At 43.9% G+C, this 25,755-nt stretch overlaps 1 protein-coding gene across 27 annotated transcripts in view; it reads left to right on the forward strand.

Annotated features, from left to right (window-relative positions):
• The window catches only part of ABI2 (abl interactor 2), a 136,059-nt gene that overhangs the window by 63,317 nt on the left and 46,987 nt on the right, over nucleotides 1-25,755 (forward strand). For 8 of the 27 annotated variants that reach the window (XM_082260731.1, XM_082260751.1, XM_082260757.1 and 5 more), the window contains 3 exons: nucleotides 2,216-2,340; nucleotides 4,484-4,666; nucleotides 17,963-18,121. In XM_082260731.1, the coding sequence (XP_082116857.1) occupies nucleotides 2,216-2,340; nucleotides 4,484-4,666; nucleotides 17,963-18,121 (467 nt within the window). The remainder of the gene's footprint in view (nucleotides 1-2,215; nucleotides 2,341-4,483; nucleotides 4,667-17,962; nucleotides 18,122-25,755) is intronic. The other 19 variants (XM_082260733.1, XM_082260735.1, XM_082260746.1 and 16 more) reach the window with 3 other exon arrangements.

Below are 25,755 nucleotides of genomic sequence, written 5' to 3' on the forward strand. Positions count from 1 at the left end.
CTTTTTAATCTTTTTTTCCCCCCCAATTTCATGTAGGTCTTTTACATTGAGGTCAGTCCTTTTGTGTGTCTTGTTCCAAAAGCATGTAGTACCAACCCTCTCAGATATGTTGTTTAGTTTCCTGAACAGATGTTTTTACTTGCTTTTTTAAATGTTAGGCAAGGTTGACGTTAGAACTGTCTTTTTTACATTTTTAATTTTGCATATTATTCTTACAGTTGATTAAATGATTTAATTGTACCTAAACAGGGTTCGTTATACAATATGAAATTGGGAAAAACTGTGATAACATTCAAACTGTATTGTCCAAGACCAACCAAAGCTGAAATAAGGTTGGCTGCTCTTGAGTATTATAATTGTATTGCATTATATCACCAAAGGAATATCTCCTGAAAAAACATATTTTGGTTTTCAAGTAGAACTAATGCAAACATTTTTTTTATTTTTTATTTTTTTCATTTTAGATTGAGTAAAGCCCCTGTACACACAGGCCGAATATCGGTGCACGTTTAGGAGATATTACCTACAGGTAAGCCGTATTATAGGCTTACCTGTAGGTAAAAATGACCAAGCAGGGTTTACTACCGCTTTAGGCTTTCCATCTACATACATGCTGAGAATGCACATGTGTATTTTTTTGCTCATAGAGGAGGGAGGGGGGATCAGTGGCACGCTATCCCAGCTTAATCTAGGAGAATGCTGTAGTACTTGAGGAGAATGAAAACAGCCAATCGCTATTGCTCCTGAGTTCTTCTGATGCCCGTAGACATTACAATTATTACTTGATACACTCAGTACTGACTGGTAAATGGTCAGTGCTTTATGAATTTGGTCACAAAGACTTTTTGCTGTTTGCAAGGTTCTATGCCGTACAGGCTTTTTTTAAAATATATTTTCCAAACCATACTATTTTTCTCAAAAGTGTTTTTTTTTTTTTTTTAAATATCCCTGAGCGTGCACATTGAGAAAATCCAATCTATATAAACATACTTCCTCACTTTAAAGTAGAACTATAGGCAAAACTTTTTTTTTTTTTTCATTTTTGATAGATCATAGGAGGGTTATAACCCATGTCAGATTTATTTTCGCCATCTGTCCCATTGTGAAGATTTCCCTTCACTTTCTGTCCCATAGCCAAACAGGAAGTGAGATCCCTGAAAATTAAGGGAATTCCTTGAGGACCCCCAGGTCAACAGAACTAGTGTTCCCATTGAATATTCCCTCCCCCCTATTACTTTACTGGGGACAACCCAAAATTAGGATTTTCTTTTACTTTCTATGATATTGGTAAACAGGACATATAGAGGGTGAATCTTTTTAACTGGGGCACATACAACTGTAAAAACGGACAGGTGCTCTAATCCCTCTCCACTCTATTCAAAGCTGTTCATATCACAATAAGTTTGGGTGGGGATAAAACCATCGATAGTGACTTCAGGAACTTAATGTGTACAGTCTGGAGGAAAGAAGGGAAAGGAGAGACATGATTGAAACCTTTAAATACATCAAGGGGATGAATAAGATTCAGGGGGGCAGTTTTTTTTTTTCCAATATGAAACCAAAATCAAGAACACTGGGAAATTACCTTAGACTAATTGGACGAAAGTTCGAAACTATGCTTGGTAAGTATTATTTTACTGAAAGGGTAGTTGATGCTTGGCATAAACTACCAGCGGAGGTAGTGAGACAGTTAACAGTAAATTAGTTCAAACGTAGATCTATATTCCGATAATAAAGTTAACGAAAGGCAAAAACTTGGACTACTGTCTTTTTCTGCTGTCACTTTTTCTATGTTTTTATGTTGCAAATGGGCTCCTATAATGAAGCTAAAAGCAATATGAAAAGTTGGATCAACCATACCAATCAATTAGGGATAATGAGCTAGAATGATAAATTAAAATCTAGTTGTCAATATTTTACTGCATATTACCTGTGTTTTTGGTGCTGAATTTAACGATAATAGGTTTATAGCTATTTTAGAACTGGTAGCTCAAGTCCATTCACGGTTAGAACATTTTATTTTTAATAAATTGAGGCTAAGAAGTGACAGGCCAAAGCATATCTAATCTACACTGCTGTTATCAAATGGCTTTCTGTATTAAAAAAAAAAAAAAAAAGGTTTATTTGTAGATAATGTTGTTTTGCAAAGTGTCTTCTTTTACTGAATAATAAATAGACATCACTGTTTGTTTTTGGCTCTGTTTGCTCCTTGTAGCAGCAGTGGCAGTAGTGGTGGAAGTCATCCCAGTAGTCGGAGCAGCAGTCGGGAGAACAGTGGAAGCGGTAGTGTTGGGGTCCCGATTGCTGTCCCTACTCCTTCTCCTCCCAGTGTCTTTCCAGGTATGTTTTAAGAAAATCTATTATCGCTTTACTTTGCCAGTTTTGTGACATTTGCATTACAGTAAAATAAAAAAAATTGCCTCATGAACAAAATGCTATGCCAGTGACCTCTGTTTTGTAAGCTTTTGCTGTGCTAATAGCTTTATTTCCATTTTGAGTTTTGTATTCATAAATTCTTGCATGCATTCTTTTATATCTTGAAGCAAATAAGTAGATATTGTGAGCATCGTATTACTGATTCAAGCACATCATTTATATTAAGATACCTATTGCTGTATGACATTGTTGTGTTTGTACCTGGTTAATTTTTTTATCTTCTGGTCTATTTTTTAGCAAATCTTAAGATCTATAGGGCTAGTATAAGTTATTTTCTTAAACTAGTTGTGGAGTTATTCATTGAAGGAGAAGCACTGTAATGCAATTTGATTCTTAATAAACTAAAGAGTCAAGTCCCCTATAGGAATAATATTTTACCTCCCAACATTTAAATAACTTCATCCAGTAATGTATTGCATACATTAGTAAATAAGGACTGTAAATAAGTGAGACACTGCATAAGCCACAGGAAACGTTTGGGTTTCTTATATAAAACCTTTAGAGTCCATTCAAATGCCCGATAAATGCCTGCAACAAAAACGCCCAGGTGGAGCGGAGCCCCATCCCTGTGCTACTAAAAATTCTAAGAAAAATTATCTTTTTTCTGGTTCTGGACATGCTACAGAGCTGAAACTTCACAGGTACACTTTTAGACCCCCCAGACACTAAATCCAAAGAAATCTCATTTTATTTTTTTTTCAATATTTTTTTCAATAATTGGCTCTCTGTCAAAAACGACAATTTTTAAGAACTTTTTTTGTGTGATTGAGCATGACCCAGAACCATCGTATTCTGATTGGCCAAATACAAAGTCGTCTATCATACAAGTCGCGCTGAAAGTCGCACTAACAAGTCGCCACTTATGAGGCGACTTTCTGGTCGCAGCAATGTGAATGGGGTCTTAACCTTCAGTATCAAAAAGTGCTGGACCAATTAATCCAGTTATCAGATGTAGCATTGTTTCATGTGGTCCATGTTCGAAATGTTGCAGAATCGCCAAGAAATAATCACTATTAAATCCCCAGTACATTACACTAGCATTTACTTGAGTTTTCACTGCCTGAAGTCCTTTGTCCAGTAATCGTCAATGAATTCTGCCAAGTAGTTGCCAGTAGCAGTAATGTTAAGCATTAATTATCCAACTAGATGACATCCAGCAGCACCAGGACATGCAAAGTGCGATTGCCTAACAGGGCACCGTATGATATTACAAATTATTGGTATAAGAGGCTTAGTACTATCTGAGGCTTAGTATATCTGATCCTGCTTTATCTTCCTCAAAGTAAGTAGCGTATATTTAGTTGTGTAGCTATTCAGTTGGAATTTTAGGACTATGCAGCCCTTTTTATGCCCTTGGGGAAAAACAATAGATAGAGCTTAAGCATGTATATTTAATATATAAGATTTTAGCAGTATCTTCTGCCCTCTTTCCACTTATTTTTCTACCAGAAGACTTTCTTGTGTCCTTTAGAACACAGTGAGTTACACTGTTTTTTTAAATTTTATTTAGCATAAATTATTTTTTTGCTAGTGATGATATACAAAAGTTCTACGTTTTTGTATATTCTTTGGCGAACACAATGCAAATGTCATCTTTAATATCAGTGTTTTTGCAAAATCCCTAAAATGGGATTGGTATTTGGCATTACTCAGGATTTTATTTTCCTTTTCATGTGCTGTTTACATGCATCTTTAAGTCATTTTTATGTTTTTAGTTGTGTAGTATATAGTTTTATCCTGCAGAATGGCATTCACTGTTTCCGTTTATAGGTATGCAAGGTAACCTTTTTACAAGGGAAAAGCTGTGCCTGTTTTAGTAATAATAATCATTGGTGCTCACGATTCACTGTATCTTTTCTCAAACAAATATCCAAGAATATGGAATCAAGTTTTTTCCTTTGCATGTATTCCATCCACTGCTGGCTGTGAATGATGGCAGTACCTAGATCTGTTGACTAAATTCCTAACACTGAGCTTCATGAAAGCATTTCTGTTCCCACCTAACATGCTTTCTGTATTAACTTCACATCTTCCTCTCTCCACGTAGCCCCTGCTGGCTCAGCTGGCACTCCTCCCATCCCTGTTACCTCCACACCTGCCCCTGTCCCTCATGCTCCTGCTACTGCCCCTCCTTCCTCAACTACCCCAGATGCTGCTGCAGGAGCTCAACCCCCTGCTGATGGTTTCACCTCTCCAACTCCCCCTGCTGTTTCCTCTGCTCCTTCTACAGGTGAGTGTGTGGATGAATCTAACAGTGTGGTGATGACGTGGAAGTGACCTCTAATATCTGTAAACTTCAGTGCAGCTAAATGTATTTAAATATTTAATGTGTCTACATTACCTAAAAAGGCTCTGTCGCCTGACCATTAAAATATTCCCATAGGATATGTACATTTATTGTATTTTATGAATGTTATTTATATTTAAAAACATCAATTGCGTAGACATCCAAAATCCATGAGGCTGCTGCTGGGCACTGCCATCTATGCTATGATGTCTGCAGACCTAAGACTGTGATTTAAATTACACTATAGCATTTGCCCCTTGTTTTTCCTTACATAGGTTTTTAGGTAGGAAGGTGAAGGGAGGTGCAGGGAAGCTAGGCCAGCACAGACAGTAATTAGACACTCCCAGTAAAGGAAAGGGCTATAAGGGAGGGAGCTGTGCTGGGACATTTATTTTATGGGAGTAGTCAAATTTTCTAGCAAGATCAAAGGCATATTGCAATTGAATAACAATTTATGGAATGGAAAAACACAGAAAATAAGCATTTAAAATACTTGATTTTATTCTGATTTTTACCAGTTTTTTTTTTTTTTTTTAAGTTGGTGACAGAGTCTGTTTAAGGTGGTAGTATATGAAAGAATATGCATGTTCAACAAATGATCTCAAAATTTTCACCCAAAATACACACAATATGTTCAGTGCATATTAGTTTGACCTAACCATTACCGTAGGAGGTAGTATTCGGTAGTGCCAGATTATCTCTCATTTTCTCTACTATAGGTAAAACTGTCCAATTTGCTTGATCTGTTGTGGTGTTGCCTAAAGCATATTACTACTTTTGCAGTCAAATTTCACTTTCATTCACACCGAATGCCTAAAAGAAACGTATTTGTACTATTTTAGGTGTTTCTTAGAATAAGGTATCAAGGTAGGCAAGGCGTTTTGAACAATGTTAGAGAGCCTGCCTCAAGTTTTCCTTGATAACCTACACAGCAAACTGTACAGCTTCTACACCTAATCCTTTATGAGGACAGTGTTTAAATTTAGTTACTAGTAGAGCTGCACGATTCTGGATAAACTGAGAATCACAATTTTTTTGCTTAGAATAAAGATCCAGATTTTGTCACGATTCTCGGAGTAACATCACCTTTTACATTCTACAAAAAATTTGGGCTAACTTTACTGTTTAGTTTTTTTTTTTAAATTCATTAAAGTGTATTTGTTTCCCAAAAAACTGCGTTTGAAACTGCGCAAATACAGTGTGACATAAGATTGCAATGATTGCCATTTTATTCTCTAGGGTCTCTGCTAAAAAAAAAAACATAATGTTTTAGGTTTCGAAGTAATTTTCTAGCAAAAAATACTGATTTTTAACTTGTAAGCAACAGGTGTCCGAAAAAGACTTGGTCTTTAAGAGGATAAACTGCCCTCACTTACAGAAGGAAGTTAATTCCTTTGATCTAAAAGAACAAACTGATTAATTGTAAGAGCCCATTCAGACTAGCGCGACTTGTCAGCCTGACAAGTCGCGGTCGGTCGCGGTCCATTGAGTAGTACAGGACCCGTTTTAATAGGAGCGACACAAGTCGCTCCGACTTAGAAAAAGGGTCCTGTACTACTTTGGGGCGACCCGGGAGCGACTTGCATAGACTTCCATTATGTGATGTCCCTGCAAATCGCGCCGAAGTCGTGGTGCACGCGACTTCACAGGTCGCCCCCCCCCCCCGAGGTCGCCCCCTGAAGTCGGATCGTCTCAGTGTGAACCGGCTCTTAAGCATTGTGTTTATAGTTCTCTAGCAGCTTTAAAAATGTTGATAAACATTTGCTGGAGGCTCTTTTTTTTTTTTCGACAGCTGTGAGTGAGCAGAGAACAGCTCTGTAAGAATCGAGGACATGCCGTTTTAAGATTGAGAAGAGGGGGGGGGGGGTGAATCAAGATCATAATTTTTTTTTTTAAAGATTAATCGTGCAGCTCTAGTTACAAGTGATAATAAAGATCTGCCTGCACAGTACAGACGGGGTTAACTATGACAAACTCAGCTCTTCAGCCCCCTCATAAACCGGGAATTACCAATGATTTTTCCTTGCTGGAGGATACGTAATAGAGCATCTAAAACCACCTTTGTCAATCAGGGGCCCAGGTATCCTGGGGTGCCTTGAGGTTTCTTCAGGGGTGCCTTGCCAAAATGCCTAAAATGTATCAAAAATTGTATACAAGTCAGCAGGTGGATCAATCCTGCCTTTTAGTAACCCAAAGCCACTGGTTTTCATTATGCACCATTATGATTTTCTAGACACTGGCATCCTAACAACCAATGATGTCATCAGTTAAGTAGGAGGATGTTTGTTGCCTCCACAGCATCCGTGTGACCCTCCAGTGCCCCTCTCCTTCAGCACTGGGATGACATTAGCTGACTGGTGGAGAGAAATTGAGGGAGAAGAGAAACATTGGCATACTAGTCATTAGTGTACAAAAGTGTATTTGCTTTGGAAGAATAAATTGCCTCTAACTTTGGGTGTACTACGAGTGGATGTTGCTGCATTGTGTTAAGCTATTAGAATAGTTTTTCAACTTATGTATGAATATATGTTTTTTTATAAAGTTTCAAAGGGGTACAAAATAAAGCCGGAGGTCAGAGATGAGCAGTAATTCATATAGTTCGAGGTAAGAACAGGCGGTGAGGGTGTTTTTTTGTTTTAGAATGGGGTACCTCGTAACAGTCCTTAATTTTAAAGGGAGCCTTGACTGAAAAAAGGTTGAGAAACGCTAATCTTGAAGTAAGTTGTAATTTTTTTTTTTTTTTTTTAACGTTAAGATATGTAAAAAATTAGTAAATTTGGCTGCAGAAGTGGAAATATACCTTAGACTCTGCTTCTGTTAATTGGCTAGATTAGATTGATAGCTTCCTGTGGTGTGTTGAATTAAAAAAAAAAAAATGGGCAGATTTCACACCTCTTGTTCTCAATGAAAGCTTGGTCTACCTGTTGTCTAACATGCCCCTCACATGCCAAGGCAACTCAAAATAAATCTATTAGACCTGCATTGATCAACATTGAACTTTTATATCTCTTGGTTTTTACAGTAGCAAGATGCACTCCTAGTTTCTCTCAACTGCTGCAGTCATTACAAAGCCACATTTTATTGTCACTGCCCTGATACACCACGTACAGTAAAGAAAAAACTAGGAATTTCAGCTGCTGTACAGGTCTAGCTTTGTAGGGCACAGCAAAGGTGCAAAATCTCTGGTCTCTGTGACAGGGAACTTAGAGTAAATTGACGGTGCTGGAACCTTACAATATTGGCATTAGATTCTTTAATGCTGGAAGTTTATTTTGTCAATGTTGTGCTGATTGTGTCCCAGTGGGGCATCTGGGTAACATGGGTGCTTAGGTGCACCAAGAAACTACCACAAAAACTCCAGAATTTAAAGACAATATTTGAATCTGAAATTGAAGCACCACGCTGGAATGTTAAATTCCAAAAGTTGGTTTTATTCAACACATTTCAGGGGCCCTTCGTTAGGGCTTATGGAATTGTGAGGCCCTTTTGCTGAGTTAGCTGCTGAACGTTCGAGTTCCTTTTTTGACAACCTATCATATTTAAAGTATAAATCACTGTCCACACAAATAGATTTCACAATTCTATAAGCCCCTATTGTACTTAGTGTTTGGAATGAAACCTTATTTTGGACTCTTAACATTCCAGTGTGGTGCTTGATTTCAGGTTTAGTTATTGTGTCTTTGAGGAAGATGGCCTAGCAGATGATTCAGCACACCTGTGCCCAGAGATTAAACATCAAACTCCACTTAAACTGTTAGGCCCCTTTCACACAGGCGTCATCTGTTCAATAATTTTTTTTTTTAATTTTTTTTTTTTTTAAAGCAAAAACTGATTCAGTATATATTGGTGTTCAGTGTCCATCCATTCAGTTCTTCAAGCCTTTTTTCCTGCAGGCCAAAAGGGGTAAAAGAGGTCTTAGTTTTATGTGAAGTTGAAATTTAGCTTGGTATTAGACAAGAGTTTGATGTTCATTTCAACGTTGGCATGGGTGAATGCTTATACCTTACTAGAGCAGCACGATTCTGGATAAAATGAGAATCACAATTTTTTTGCTTAGAATAAAGACCACGATTCTCGTGTAACATCTTTCACATTGGGCTAACTTTACTTATTATTTATTTTTTTTTACATTGATTAAAGTGTATTATTTCCCAAAAATTTGCATTTAAATGACCGATGCGCAAATAGTGTGACACAAAATATTGCACCGACCGCCATTTTATTCTCTGGGGTCTCTGCTAAAATATATGTTTGGGGGTTAGAAGTAATTTTCTAGCAAAAAATGCAGATTTTAACTTGTGAAGAAAGTGTCAGAAAAAGGCCTAGTCTTTAAGTGTTAAACTGACCTCATTTGCAGACTGAAGTTCAAATCTTTGATCTAAAAGAACCAAATGATACATTGTAAAACATGTTTATAGTTCTCCCAGCGCCGAGAAATGTTGCTTAACATTTGCCGGAGGCTCTTTTTTTTTTTTTTTTTTTTTACAGCGGTGAGTAAGCCGAGAATGGCTCTGTAATGTATACATCGTGGAAATTGCCATATTAGAATCGTGAGGGGGGTTGAATCAAGATCACGATTTTTTTAACAATCGTGCAGCTCTATTTTGTACCATTGCACAGTTGGACATATAGTAGTAACATACATTGATAGTACAGATTGTTACCTCTGTGGTATTACTGTACTGCTTATTTAAAAAAAAAAAATAAGTTTTAGGAAGTACAGACAATAGTAAGTTTAGTAAGTATTGAAGCCATTTGAGTGCTTCTAGAACATCTGGGATATATTTGTTTTACTACATATTTGGTAAATGTCTTGGATTCAGTCATTGAATAATGTGAGCCAAAACAACCTGAATTATATTCTCAAAAGAAATATATGGTGTAATCAAATTTAACAATGCAAGTAAGGGATTTTTCTGGTTTTGTAAAATCATTTAATATAGCAGACAAAAGTATGTTAATGACTTTTAAGTTACCACATTTAATATTGCCCTATGATTTACACTTCTTTAGCTAGTAATAAGTATACTTTTCTATGTAGCATTTTCTTCTTTTTATTGGGGGACTTTTATAATTAATCTAGTATTCAGCATAACTGACACTTTTTATGCATATTGCCAAGTCACTGGAAAAATCCTTAAAGTGTTGCTAGACCCACAACCGTAATATAAGCCCGTATATGCAGTAAAGCATGCTTGTTATATTCACTGTGGAACCTAAGGGATTAATCCTCTGCATTGTGTAAAAAGGCTGCTTGATCTTGTATGCACAGATCCTCCTTCCACTGACTCCAAAACATGTCTGGATAAGACAGAGCCTTTGGAGTCAGGCTGCACATGCTCAGTTTGGTGTGCAAAGAGGTTTTTTTTTTTTTTCTTGGGAGAGTGCATGTGATCCGCACAGGGCCAATCCGCACTGTACAAACATGTCCAGACAGAGGGTCTCTTGCCCTGCAGCCTCATAGGACAGATCAGTGCAGTATGAAAACTCCTACAAGCTTCACCAGGAACAAATAGAAGTCATAAGACTGCTACATACTGCTGATGAGAAAAGGTTATTTAGCAGTTTATAATTACTAAAATAATTGCATTTCCATGTTTTGTGTACTGTGGTAGACCAGATATAGGGAATGCAGTGTCCTGGGTTTAGTAACCCTTTAAAAAAAAAAAATCCTGTAAAACCACACAACCAAAAAAACATTGCTACCTTGTGCGATGCTAGACAATCACTTGGACAATATGCTAGAGTAGGAAAGAGTTGAGTTTAGAGTTCTACCAGGTGTTCTTGTCTATGACCCTATTGGGAAGATGTTCCCTTATTTGCTTGTGCCTTTGACCCCTGTACAAGAAATAGGGAGAGCAGTTATGACCAGGTAAAGATAGTCTGAACAGCAATAAAAAAAATTGTAAGTGGTTTATCTCTTCCCACTACAGTGTATTTTTTTTTTTTTGGAGAGCAGAGAAATCTACCCAAGGGGTACACAAACAACCATGAAAATAAAATTCACATAGGCTTTAACCCTTCCTTGTTTTGACCAAAGCGAAGTAAACCATTTAGCTGGTTTTCTTTTCCTTTTTTTTTTGGTATTGACTTTGTGAGACCAGCAGTTTGACTCTCCAAGGTGCTGTCAGCATAGTGTATCCAAACTTTTTTTTGCAGCAGTTAGCTGCAAAAATAAAACCACAGCCCAATTTTGACTATATATACACCGCCTGATTGCTTTAGAGCATTAAATGTAGTAGGATTTGGTTTTTGTTTCCTGACACGGGAAGTAAGTAGATCTATCCAAATTGAGATAGATCTACTCTCACTTCCTAAGTAAAGGAAATCTCTTAGTTGGCACCACAACAAGTATCCCCTTTGGAAGACCCCTTTCCTAGACCAAGTAACAAAGCATAGTTTCAGATTTTACCTCCTAGTTCTGGTACCTTTTACCTTCTAGTTCTGGTGTCTATAAAAGAAAGATGGGGTAAATTTCCCTATCGAGGACGCAGACAGCAATAAAAAAACAAATTTGAACTCTTCCACGCTATCCAAAATGAAAAAAATGGCTTTAGATACTCTAAAACAGTAACAGTATTTTGTTCTTTTAGCTATTACTTGTCGTTCTGTAGAAGTGCGATTTCTCTTTCGTTCATTGATGGACACAGCTCCTGATCTTCATGACAATTTGGTTATACTGCTCCCTACAGGAGGGGAGGACACTAGGCAGAAAAAGAATCTGGCTACACCTATGGGCTGTCCCAGGGGTTATACTCCCTCTCTATGCTATAGTTACTCAGTTTTTTTTTTTTCTGCCTAGTCAGGAGTAAGGACCTAGTTCCCTGCTGGGATCTCTGGTCCTGGCAATTTTTTCTAATGCAGATCTCACAGGAAAAAACCAGGAGAAAAATTTCATCCAAAATCAACTGCTGAACTGGGCGACGGGCTGGATTATCTAGATCTAGTGGTCACCCCAGTTTGGCCAGCGAACGCGCACAGACCTCAGCTCTGCGCTAGTTTGGCCGCGTCATAGCCCCATTGGACGGGGGCTGGCCTACGAGTTAAATGCCTCACGAGGTTACATACGACTGGGTCTCGGCACGAGTCGCAACGTTCCTCCTGGCCGACCGCCCCCCCCCCCTATTTCGATGGAGAGGAGGTTCTGTCTGGAGTGGTGCCCGCCTGGTTCCTGGTATGGCGAGTAGCTCTCCCCTTGGAGGGTCTTGGTGTGGATGTGAGCCCCTCCTTGGGAATGTCGCCCCTCCGGGTTCCCCTCTTTCCCGTCAGGGACCCCCCTTCATCTGGCCACCCAACCTACGCCCCCTCCACTTATGCTGGGGCTGTTTGAGTGGTCTGGTCCACCTTCGGTGGGGACAGGGCGCTATGCTGACGATGGGGGGCTGGGGTTGCCTCCTCGGCGACGGGACGATCAGTTCTACAAAGGGGGGTTGTACCTGGTGGGGGCTCCCCCGTCCTGCCTGGGCCTGTCCTGGAGGCCTAGGGATCCCTTCTGAGACCCTGGGAGACTCGTGGTGCTGTGCGGGTCCGTCATTTTGCTGTAGCTTGTGTGTTTCTATGCACAGCGGCCATGTTTGTGTAGTCCGGTGGCCATTTTGCGGTGGTTTGCAATTGAAAATAGCAATGGCCATGACAGTGAAGCCCTGTGGGCAGGGATTTCAACTGTGGGAGTACCTCCTCATCCCCTGGTGCTGACTCCTGGATCTTCTCACTTCCTGATTGTTGCACGTGGAGTGCATATTATCCTGGTGGCTGCAGGTGACTGTTTCTGCAAGGATTACTTGGTGCTTTGTGCCTAGCGACCAGGTGGTGCTGCCAGTGCGGTGGGGGTTGCCCCTATACAGTGTTTTTACACTTTTTGTGGGGTCCCCCTGGTGACTCATGGAGTCTTTGGAGCGCATCTCCCCACCTGATTTCCTCTGAGGCTGTGGGGCCCGCCGGGTCCCAACCATCCATTGATGCACTGAAGGCGGTCCTGGAGTTCCTTGTGTCCATCCCTTGTGGATGGAGGAGGCTTTCGGGCAACGGGCTAGCAAAAAACACCTCCTGCCTTCCCCTGCCTCATTCTGAATCTGATTTGGCTGCCCTGGAAGAGGGTCACCCTGCTGGGTCTGCGACCATGCGCCCAAAGTCCTCTGATAGTGAGGATGATTCCTCCACATCTGCAACTGCGCACGAAAAGGCGCTGGTGGAAGCACTGATTGTATCTGTGCGTGAGACCTTGAAGATAGAGGCTGCAGCTGCAATGGAGCCGCAGGTTCCCTTTGTCACTCACAAGCCATCTAGAGAGGCAAAGGTGTTTCTTTTCCCCACCTAGTTTGACAGAATTGTGGTTAAAGAGTTGGGATGACCAAGTCGTCCCCTTGGGGTCCATAGGCGATTTTACTAGGCATTACCCCTATGAGAAGTCCCTTATTAACCACTTAAGCCCCGGAAGATTTTACCCCCTTCCTGACCAGGGCCTATTTTGCGATTCGGCACTGCGTGACTTTAACAGACAATTGCGCGGTCGTGCGACGCTGTATCTAAACAAATTTGGCGTCCTTTTTTTCCCACAAACAGAGCTTTCTTTTGGTGGTATTTGATCACCTGTGCGATTTTTTTTTTTTTTTTTTTTTTTTGATCACGCGCTATAAACAAAAAAAGAGCGTACATTTTGCAAAAATAGCAATATTTTTCACATTTTTTTATATGAAATTCCCCCCCAAAAAAATGTAAAAATCAAAATTTTTTAACATTTTCGGCCAATTTGTTTTATGCTACCTATGTTTGGTAAAAAAAAATCGCAAAAAGCGGATTTTGATTGGTTTGCGCAAAAGTTATCGCGTTTACTAACAAAGGGAAAGATTTTTGTCTTTTTTTTTTTAACGCGTAATGGCGGCGATCTGCGATTTTTTTTTTTTTTCTTTTTGCGACATTGCGGCGGACAGATCGGACCCTTGACTGACATTTTTGCCACTTTTGGGGTTACCAGTGACATTTCTACAGTAATCAGTGCTATACATATGCACTGTTACTGTAAAAATACACTGGCAGTGAAGGGGTTAACTTTTTTTTGAAAGGGAGGGGCTATGTGTGTCCCTAGGGGCGTGCTTTCTACTGTGATTGGCTGTGGCTTCAGATGTATGAAGAGTGATCAACGGTTCTACATTGTAGAACCGTATGATCATCCTTCATACACAGGGGAGAATGACAGGCAGCTTGTTTACACAAGCCGCCTGACTTTCTCCCTCTCCCCCGCCGATCGCAGAGTGACCGGCGGACATCGGGTCCCCCGGTCACACGCGCGGGGGGGGGGGGGCATGGTGGTCTGTGAGACCCTCACAAGCTAGTGACGTAGCCCTACGCCACTTTGCCTGTGAGGGGCTGACCGCCAACGTAGATAGTCGTGCGGCGGTCGGCAAGTGGTTAAGAAGTGGACTGTTCCACCAGTGGGGGATCCTCCTGATTCCAGATTGAACAAGGCAACCATGATTCCGATTGAAGAGTCCACGGCCTTTGAGGATCTGGCTGACAGGAAGGCGGAGGCTGTGGCCTGTAATATGTACACTCTGGCTGTTCGGCACTGAGACTGGTATTCTGGTAGCCTGGTGTTGCAAACTCTGACCGATTGGGCTAAACTTTTATGCCATGACCTAGAGGGAGAACAGCTCCCCCCTGCCTTTGCTGAGCTGGCAGACCAGCTGGTCCAGGGGCTGCAGTTTATCTGTTATGCCTCTTTGGATGCGGCTCCCCTAGTCGTTCGGCTTTGTTTCGGCAGTGGTCCTTCGGCGTGTCTTTTGGCTTAAATGCTGGTCTCCAGACCAGTCTTCTAAAAAAAAAAAAACCCTTGGCTGATCTCCCCTTTCAAGGGGATCGCCTGCGTAGGGCTACCCTGGATGACCCCATTAAAGGTCTGAGGGGGAAAGAGTACTTTTCTTCCGCAGGCTGCTATGGGTAAGGAACCTTGTAGACGTGGGCCCTTCCCCTCGGCTCATACGTTTTTTTTTTTTTTTTGTTTTTTTTTGTTTTTTCATTCCTCAGGGTTGACTGACAAGAGCTCGAAGCCTTTCAGGGCCTTCTCTGGAGGATCCAAACTAACCTGGTCTGGCAAGCCGAGAGCGGGCTTCTCCGGACAAGGCTCCTTCAGCATGAAGGTGCGCCCTTACCTGTATGGAGGGGGGGGGTGTCCTTCGCTGGTTTCCGGACCCATGGACTTCCCTGGAACAAGACAAGTGGGTCTATGAAGTAATTCGGCCCGGCTACAATATCAAGTTTCGCCCTTGTCCCCTGGCAACGTTTTTTCCTTCCAACTTGCGCCTGTGCCCGGACTGCAGGACAGGGTCTGTTTGGGGTGATACAAGACCTGTTCAAGGGGTGATTGTCCTGGTTCCGGAACATTTTCATTTTTACTCAAACCTGTTTACAGTTCCCAGGAAGGAAGGAAAGGTACATCCACTTCTAGACCTCAAGGCGCTTAACTGCTTTGTGCGGGTACAGAAGTTTCCGAATGGAGTCAGTTTGCACGGTAGTGGCGTCCCTACATCAGGGGGATTTTCTCGCTTCTATAAACATCAAGGACGCCTACCTTCACATTCCAATAAGTGCCGGTCACTAGCGCTTCCTCCGCTTTGCCGTTGGGGAGGAGCATTATCAGTTTGTGGCGTCACTGATTGGTCTCGCCTCTGCTCCACGGGTCTTCACAAAAGTGTTAGCCCCGGTGTTGGCATTGTTACTCCATCGGGGATCGTGGTAATGGGCTATTAAACTACCTCCTTCTGCGAGCGGAGTCTCCTACTGCTCTGGTGGAAAACTTGGAAATCACCGTACGAACTCTGAGGGAGTTTGGCTGGTTTCTGAATTCTCAGAAGTCTGCTCTGGTTCCGTCGACAAAGCTGGACTATCTGGGTCTGACTCTGGACTCGGCCTTCAGAGTGCTCTTTCTTCTGGACAAACTCCAGAAATTGCAGGCTGCAATTCATCTCCTGCTATCCAGATGGTCATCCCTCCGGGCTTGCATTCGTGTGCTGGGCCTGATGGTGTCTACCTTCGAAGTGGTTCCATTTGCACTGTTCCTTACGAGGTCCCTGCACAGGGAGATTGTGGCAAAATGGGACAAGACTCTGCAGTCTCTGGAAATCAGATCTGGCTGAGCCGGGGAACAAAGGAGTCCCTGATATTGTGGCTTTGCTCTCCAGCACTTCGGCTGGGCAAATCCCTTCTCCCCTTGTTGGACAGTGGTCACCACAGATGCCAGCCTGTCCGGCTGGGGAGGCGTTCTCGGCAAAAATTCTACTCAGGGGTTCATTCCAGCACTCTCCACTGTATACTTTCATGGGGTAGAAAACTGGCAGGCGGATTACCTCAGTCAGCAGGCATTGGACCAAGGGGAGTGGTCCCTTCATCCGGAGGTGTTTCATCAGTTGTGTCTCTGGTGGTGTATCCGATGGTGTCGGTTCAACAAAAAGGTGCAGAGGTTTGTAGCTCGGTCAGGGGATCCTCTGGCGCACACCGCAGACGTACTGGTGGCCCCGTGGGGTCAGTATTGTCTGATTTTACGCAATCCCTCCTCTCAAGCTTCTGCCAAGACTTCTGCGCAGGATCGAGGCAGAAGGGATTCTGGCTATTTTAGTGGCTCCGGACTGGCCTCGCCGGGCTTGGTACGTTGATCTGGTGCGGCTGGTCGCCGACATTCCTTTGAAGCTGCCTCTCAGGGAGGATCTGCTGTCCCCAGGACCAATCTTCCATCTTGCTTTACAGTAGATGGCTTTGACGGCTTGGCTGTTGAACGACAGGTGCTGATGAATAGGTTTGTCTGAGTCGATGATTCCAGCGCTGTTATAAGCTAGGAAATCTTCCATGTACAATGGTAGATCTTCCTAGAAGAAGTAGTACATTGCGTGGTGCGAGTCTCTTGAGGTTCTTCCTCGCTCCTTCTCAGTGGCTCCGATCTTAACCTTCCTTCAACAGGGGGTTGAAATGAAATTGTCCTTGAGTACCATCAAGAGCCAGGTGTCTGCTTTGGTGGTCTTCCAACAATCCTTGGCCACACACTCTCTGGTATGTACCTTTCTTCAGGGAGTCCAACATTTCGGTTCCTCCAGTGTGGTCTCTATTGCCACCTTGGGACCTCAATTTAGGGCTTTCAGTCCTTCAGAAGCCGCTCTTTGAGAATCTTCGGGAGATTCCCTTGCTTACGCTGTCTCAGAAGGTGACTTTTTTGATGGCTATCACCTCTGCATGCTGGGTGTCGGAACTGGCAGCATTATCCTGTCGTTCACCTTACTTGGTGATTCACAGAGTGGTGGTTCTTTGCCCCTGTCCGTCATTCCTCCCAAAGGTTGTCTCAGGGATGGGCCTCGGAAAGGGTTGTCCGCTTCCTCTGCGAACATTTCTAGATGGATCAGACACAGTTATTCAGGTCTATTACATCAGGGGTCTGGTTCCTCCTTTCCCTGTCAAGGGTACTCTACTCGGGCCTCCTGGGCCTTCCATCATCAGGCGTCGGTGACGCAGGTTTGCAAGGTGGCCACCTGGTTGTAGGTGCACACTTTCACAAAGTTTTATAAAGTGGAAGTGCTGGCATCTGCGGATGCTTCTTTTGGCCGCAAGGTTTTGCGTTCTGCTGTTTAGGGGACCTGATCTTCTTTGAGGGTGTATTGTTTTTTTTCAGGTGGGTTCCAGTTTTTGGTTGCATGGTTGGCTACTGTTTTAGCCTTGGGAATTTTTTTGCTGTTCCCACCCCTCATGTTTAACACTGCTTTGGGACGTCCCAATGGTTATAAAGATCAGGAGCTGTGTACATCAATGATCGAAAGAGGAAATGGAATTTTTGTCTTACCGTAAAATTCATTTCTCTGATGTTCATTGATGGACACAGCACCCGCCCCTCTGTGGAGTTGTAATTCTTCTGACACAGCTTGTAACAAAACTGAGTGCCTATAGCTGAGTGTAGGTGTATACCCCCTGGGACTGCCCATAGGCATAGTCAAGCTTTTTCCTGCCTAGTGTCCTTCTCTTGTAGGGGCCATTTATAACCAATGGTTAAGAAGAATAAGAAGTCTTGTCCGTCAATGAACATCAAGAGAAATAGATTTTACGGTAAGTCAAAAATCCAATTTTTTTTGGTTATAGGTTGAATATTTTATGTTTGCAAATTGATTGTTTTATTTTCTTGATAACAAACTGAAAAAAATACGTAAAGCTAATTGCTCTTGTGTTTTAGGTAATTTTGCACTCTGTTTGCTTCTGCATGTTTAGGTCACCCTGCTCAGTTCTACAGTATGAACAGACCAGCGTCACGACACACACCACCAACAATAGGAGGTTCTCTTCCATATCGTCGTCCTCCATCTATGACCTCACAGCCAAATCTTCAAAATCAGATAAACGGAGGGCCGTTTTATAGCCAAAATCCAGGTAAGAGGATGACTGCAACAAGTCATCGAGGGGTGTAAGGTATTGTGAGATACCAGTTAAGCGCCTTTGTTCTATCAAACTCTAATGTATATTCGTCATATAAAAAATTGTGTGGATTTAACATTTTAAAATGCTTTTGTGACTTTCTGATGAGTTAACTGGTTGAGTAACTGCTTTTATACTGCTTTTTAATTGCAGTACATATTGCGAGCTATTTTGACAAACCAAATTCACGTGCCTGTCATTGTGACCAGCTCAGCCATTCTAGTTGTCATTGAAAGAAATCAATGACAAACAAGTGAAGCTGCAGCAATCTATCCTCAATAGCAGTTGAGCTTTATTACGCATGTCCTCTCTTTTGGACAGTGCTGCACACATTTTCAAGTCATATTTGGACTTTGTTTTTTATAGTGTTAGTATTTTAAATTTCAAAACCTTCTGGTACAATGTAGTAGTTTAGGTACAACCCCATTAATTATTTTAGGGTATCATCCCATACACACTTGCTTTCTTCTTACCAACAATTCTGATTTTTAGAGATCTGACAATTGATTGCATTTACACATTTTTTTTTTTTTACTATTTTTAAATATTCTTAATGAGACCTAACCAACATTTTATATATTCAAGTTTTTCTATTCTATTTTATGGTCTATTTTAACATCCCTCATTTAAAATAAGCAATCCTACTAAACAATAGGTGAAACAGGGCAATTTATTGATCTCATGATTTCATATGTCTCTATAGTTCTGTTTATGGCCTATATATAAAATAATGTATACATAAAAAATTGCATGCTACCCACTACATGTTATGTTTTTATATGCAGAAATAAAAAAAACTTGTTTTAGAACTACCTACATGACCTTTAGCCTTATAGGAGTTGTTTTATCACAAACCTGGTGGGATAACCCAAATGCAACTTTTTAGGCAAGCTTGATATTTCTGTTTAGATAATTGCATTGATAAGTCAAATAGTGCAGATATGGTTTGCTTCTGGGAAAGGGGCATATACACAAAAAAAAAAAAAAAAACAATTCAAACAAATTGCCTTTTCAAGTTACATTGATGGTACCTAAATTTCTCTTTCGTTCATTGACGGACACAGCTCCTGATCTTCATAACCATTGGGTTATACTGCCCCCTACAGTCCCCTACAAGCAGTCGTATCAGCAGGGAGCATTGATAGTTTCAAAAAACTAGTAGATGGGCACCTTAGAGACCACAACATACAGGGGTATACGATGTACGGTTAAAAGCAAACACACACACGCATCATAGGTTGAACTGGATGGACTGATGTCTTTTTTTCAATCTCACTAACTATGTAACTATGTACAGGAGTAGGACACTAGGCAGAAAATTTATCTGGCTACGCCTATATGCAGTCCCAAGGGGGGTATAGTCCCTCTCCTTGCTATAAGTACTCAGTTTTTTCTTCTGCCTAGTCAGGAGTAAGGACCTAGTTCCTGGCAATTTTTTTTCATTTTAGATAGAAATTTTTTCTCATGGTTTTTTCTTTTTTTCCTGTGAGATCTACAATCAACTGCCAGACTGGGCGACGGGCTGGATAATCTAGATCCTTAGTGGTCACCTTAGTCTGGCGAGCACACGCAGACTTCAGCTCAGAGCTAGGTCAGCCGTGTAATAGACCTACTGGACGGGGGCTGGCCTGTGAGGTCGCATACGACCGGGTCTCTGCCCGAGTCGCAGCGTTCCTCCTAGCCGACAGCCCCCCTCCCCATTTAGATGGAGAGGGGTTCTGTCTGAAACTGTGCCTGCCTGGTTCCTGGTATGGCGAGTAGCTGTCCCCCCTCTTCCCCTGGAGGGTTTTGGTGTGGACGTGGGCCCCTTCTTTGGCACGGCCGGACCCCCAGGTTTCCCTCCTTCCTGTTAGGCACCTCCCTTTCATCTGTCCCCCATCCTACCCCCCTTATGCTGGGGGCTGTGTGGGTGGTCTGGTCCATCTCCTGGGGTGGGGACAGGACACTATGCGGGCTATGGGGGGCCGGGGGGTGCGCCTCCAGCGACCGGACGATCGGCTGTGCGAGGGGGTTTGTACGTGGTGGGGGCTCCTGCCAGCGCCCTCCGTCCTGCCTGGGCCTGTCCTTGAGGCCTAGTGAATCCTCCTGCGTCCCTGAAAGACTTGTGGTGCCGCACAGGGCCACCATTTTGCTGTAGCCTGTGTGTTTCTATGCATGGCAGCCATGTTTGTGTAGTCCCGCTGCCATTTTGCAGTGGTTTGCCATTGAAAATAGCGGCGGCCATGACAGTGAAGCCCTGTGGGTGTCGATTTTGGCGGTGGGAGCCCCTCCCCATCCCCTGGTGCTGACTCCTGGATCTTTTCACTTCCTGATTGCCACACGTGGAGTGCAGATTATCCTGGTGGCTGCAGGTGCCTGTTTCTGCTGGGTGAGGAGTCTGGTGGGTTTCTCTCCCTCTCTGCTTAGGATCGCATGGTGCTTTGTGTCTGGCAACCGGGTGGTGCTGCCAGCGTGGTGGGGTTGTCCCTTTGCAGTAATTTACACTTTAAGGGTCCCCCTGGTGATTTATGTAGTCTTTGGAGCACATCTCCCCACCTGATCCCCCCTTCTCTGAGGCTGCGGGACCCTTCGGGTTGCATCGATGCACTGATGGCGGTCCTGGAGTCCTTTGCGTCCCTCACAAGCCATCTAGAGCAGCAAAGATGTTTTCTTTCCCTGCCCATTTTGACAGAGTGGTCGCTAAAGAGTTGGGACGACCAGAGTGTCCCCTTGGGGTTCCTAAGCGATTTACTAGGCATTACCCCTATGAGAGGGGTCCCTTAAGAAGTGGACTGTTCCATCGGTGGTGGACCCTCCTGTTTCCAGGTTGAACAAGGCAACTATGATTCCGTATGAAGAGTTCACGGCCTTTAAGAATCCAGCTGACAGGAAGGTGGAGGCTGTGGCCCGTAAAATAAGTACTCTCTGGCTGGTTCGGACCTGAGGCCAGTATTCACCATTGCCCCGGTATCGCAAACTCTGACCGAGTGGGCTAAGCTTTTACATCGCAACCTAGAGGGAGAACAGCTCCCCCTGCCTTTGCTGAGCTGGTAGACCAGCTAGTCCAGGGACTGCAGTTTATCTGTGATGCCTCTTTGGATGCGGCTCCCCTAGTGGCTCGGTTCTCTGTTTCGGCAGGGGTCCTTCGGCGTGTCTTCTGGCTTAAATGCTGGTCTGCGGACCAGCCTCCTAAAAAGGTCTTGACTAATCTTCCCTTTCAAGGGGATGGCCTGTTTGGGGCTATCCTGGATGACATCATTAAAGGTCTCCCAGGCGGAAAGAGTACTTTTCTTCTGCAGGCTTCTATGGTCAGGGAACTCGGCTCATTGGAAGTTTTTTCTTCCTCAGGGGCGACCTACAAGGGCTTGAGACCTTTCAGGGCCTCCTCTGGAGGATCCAAATGAACCTCGTCTGGCAAGCAGAGAGTGGGCTTCTCCAGACCCATGAACAAGGCTCCTTCAGCTTGAAGGTGCGCCCTCACCCAGATCGGGGGTGGGGGGGACGTCTTCGTTTTCTGGACCTCCCTGGTACAAGACAAGTGGGTCCACAAAGTAATTCGGTCCAGCTACTAGATCGAGTTTCACTATTATTCCCTTGCAAGGTTCTTCCCTTCCAACTTGTCTGTCCCCAAGGCGTTTACAGGGTCTGTTTGGGGTAGTACAAGACCTATTGCTTCAAGGGGTGATTGTCCTGGTTCTAAGGAAAATTTTCAGGGTTTTTACTGAAACCTGTTTACAGTTTCCAGCCCTAGGTCCTGGCATTTTTGACTATTTTTTTTGCTGTTTTTGTTTTGGGATTTCTTCCTGTTTTTTTTTTCCTGTGGAGATCTAGCTACTGCCGAGCTGAGCAACGGGGTGGACGATTGAAGTTCCAGTGGTCCCCTCAGCCCGGCCAGCACGTGCAGACCGTAGCTCCGCGCTCGGTTGGCCATGAAATAGCACCACTGGCGAGGGGCTGGCCCGCGAGTTAAATGTCTCGCAAGGTCGCATACAACCAAGCCTCAGCCTGAGTTGCAGCGTTCCTTCTGGCTGCTTGCTCCCCCACTTTAGTGGTGAGCAGGTTCCTGTCTTGGAAGTGTTACCCGCATGCTTCGCTGGATCAGTTAGTAAGGGCTCCCTCCTCTCCTTCCCTGGATGCGGTGTGGGGTGCGGGTACTCCCTGGGGTGGTCAATCCCTCTAGTCTAGCCTCCGCTCCTCGGTTCTTCATGAAAGTGTTGACCCCGGTATTGGCATTGCTGGGTGAGCAGGAGATCACTGTACTGGGTACCTGGACGACCTCCTCTTGCGAGCAGAGTCTCTGTCTGCTCTGATGGCCGAAATTTCAAAGGTCAGCCCTGAATCCAACCAGGAGATTGGATTTTCTGGGGCTGACTCTGGATTTAGCTCTAGCCAGAGTTTTCCTTCCTCTGGAAAAGTTGCAGAAGTTGCATTCTGCGATTCAACTGTTGCTAGCCCACACGTGGTTGTCCCTTCGACGTGCATGCGAGTGTTGGGCCTGATGGTGTCCACCTTTTTGAGGCGGTCTTGTTTGTACAGTTCTACATGAGACTCCTTCAAAAGGAGATTCTGTTCAAATGGGACAAGTATCCCATGTCGCTGGACAAAGTGTTTAAAGTCAGGCTGCGCTCCCCGACCTTACTACAGGGTAAGTCCTTTCTACACTTGTACTGGACAGTGGTCACGACAGATGCCAGCCTGTCTGAGTGGGGAGGTGTCCTGGGGCTGAACTCGGCCCAGGGCTGTTGGGAGTTGGAAAAGTCCATCAATGTCTTGGAACTTTTTTTTTTTTTAGTGATCAGGCTTTGCCTGGATCATTGGACAGAGCAGCTCTGGTGGGGGCTCCTGGGGTGGATTCAAATGGACAATGCCTTGGCTGTGGCTTATGTGGATCACCAGTGTGGCACAAAGAGTGTGTTAGTGGAGGTGTCCGGCATTCTCCGATGGGGAGAATTGTTTGTTCTGGCCCTGTCCGCCGTGCACATTTCCAGGGTGGAAAATTGGCAGTTGGATTACCTCAGTGGTCAGGTGTTGGACCAAGGGGGAATGGTCCTTTCATCCGGACGTGTTTCATCAGATTTATCTGCAGTGGGGCACCCTCGTGGTGGATGTGTTTGTGTCTCGGCTCAACAGAAAGATGCATAGGTTCATGGCCAGGTCACAAGATCCTCTGGCAGACCCCACAGATGCTCTGGTGGCTCCATGGAGGCGGTACCATCTGATTTACAACTTTCCTCCGCTCCAGTTTCTTCTGTGACTTCTACAGAGGATTCTTGTCATTCTGGTAGCTCCGGACTGGCCTCCCTGGTCTTGTTTTGCCGACCTGGTGCGACTGGTCGCTGACGTCCCCTGGAGGCTTCCCCATGGACAATCTGTTGTCTCGGGCTGATCTTCCATCCTGTTTTACGGTCGCTGGCTTTGACGGCCTGGCTGTTGAGAGCCAGGTGCTGAAAGACACAGCTTGTCTGGCTCTGTGATCCGACCATGTTGAAGGCGAGGAAATCTGCTTCTCGAAAGCTTGATCATCGGACTTAAAAGGTGTACATTTTCTGGTGTGCGGTTCAAAGTCAATCCTCGTTCCTTTTGGGTGGCTTAGGTTCTGGCCTTTCTTTAAAGAAGTGTTGGTCAGAAACTGGCTTGAGCACTGTAAAAGGCTAAGTGTCTTTTTTCAAAGAGCTTTGCCTTCCAAATTCATTAGTGCGTACATACCTTCAAGTGGTTCGTCATTTGACTCCATCTCCATCTGTACTAGGGATCGATAGATTATCGGCAACACCGACATATCGGGGGCAGATACGCACTTTCCCCGATATATCATAATCGGCCCCTGAGGTTACCGATATTGCCGATATTTAGGGAAAGTGCATGTACTGGGGGTGATGCCTGCAGCTAGAGGCATCACCCCTTTACCGGTGTCCATAGCAGACGGTTGGCTGACTTGTAATGACAACCGATGTGGCTGAGAAGCCGCTCGGCTGTCATAAGGAGCAGGAGGGGACGCCCCCCCCCCTCCGGCTGCCTTCCGTGGCTCGTGTCCCATCGGGAGACCGGGCATCCTACCGCCACCGATGCCACCGAAGAGAAGACCCGGGTCTCCATGTAAAAAACCCTGAAGTGATGTCATGACATCACTTCCGGGTACTCGGCGCCGAATTAAAAAAACTGACAGCATTCAAAGCAGCCAAACTTGGCATTTTGAATGCTTTTCAGTGCCGAAGAGGGGTTTGGGGTCTTTTAGACCCCCAGATCCCTCCACAAGGAGTACCTTTTTATAAAAAAAAAAAAAAATTTTTTACATGTCAAAAAATATCGGCCGATACTGATATCCGATGACCAAAATATCGGTATCGGCATTAAAAAAATATATTGGTTGATCACTAGTCTGTACATTCTCCTCTGCCATCGTGGGATTGGAACCTTGTTCCGTTGGTTCTTCAAAACCTCCCTTTGAAGACATACGGGAGATCAGCTGTCACAAAGGTGTTGTTTTTTTTTTTTTTGGTGGCTATCACCTCTGCTTACAGGGTGTCGGAGTTGGCGGCTTTGTCATTCTCCCTATTTGGTGGTTAACATGGATTAGGTGGTCCTGCGACCATGGCGGCTGTTCCGCCCGAAAGCTTGTCTCATTTCTGTTTGAATGAGGACATTGTGCTGCCGCCCTTGTGTCCCAGGCCAGCTCATCCCAGCTCTTCCCACAGAATTTGCCTTATATGGATGTTGTCGAGCTACTCGGGTCTATTTTGGCAGCCACTAAGTCCTTTCGGAGATCAGACGAACTCTTTATGATTGCGGACGGGCCACAGAAGGGGCTTCCTCTGCTACCATTTCCAGATGGATCAGACAAACGGTGACCCAGGCTTATTCGCTTAAGGATCGGGTTCCCTCCCTTTCCCTGTGACGGCACATTCTCTTCGGGCACTTAGTGCTTCTTGGGCCTTCCATCATCAGGCATCAGTGGTGCAGGTGTGCACGTGGGCAGCTTGGATCGGTGTGTACTTTTTTCAAAGTTTTACAAAGTGGATGTTTTGGCATCTGCGGTTACCTCCTTTTGGCCGCAAAGTTTTGCAGGCTACAATTTAGAGGGTCTGTTTTTCCCTCTTGAGGGTGTATTTCAGGTGGGGTTCCTGTTCTAGTTGAGCTACTATTGTCTGGATTGGCTTGTGTTTAGCCCTGGGTTGGTTGTTCCCACCCCTCTTGTTTGGCACTGCTTTGGGACATCCCTATGGTAAAGAATATGGAGCTGTGTCTGTCAATGAACGGAAGAGAAAATGGGATTTTTGTACTTACCGTAAAGTCCTTTTCTCATGGAGTTCATTGACAAAGGAGTTTTTATGCTTCTTTTACTTGTTACAAAACTGAATATCTCTAAGCAAAGTGGGGGATTATGCCAATTGGGGATGCCCACGAGGCGTAGCAAAGCTTTTGTAATGTCTGCCTAGTCCTCCTCCTGTAGAGGGCAGCAATAACCCTATGGTAAAGAATATGGAGCTGTGTCTGTCAGCTCCTAGAAAAGGATTTCATGGCGAGTACAAAAATCCTATTTTTTATTAGGATTTGAATTATACAAGATTGGTACATGCCATTTTCCAGACTTAGCCCATTTTTCTCTGTGT

Source organism: Pelophylax lessonae (genome assembly GCF_965119305.1).
Source record: "Pelophylax lessonae genome assembly, chromosome: 6".
Lineage (NCBI taxonomy): Eukaryota > Metazoa > Chordata > Amphibia > Anura > Ranidae > Pelophylax > Pelophylax lessonae.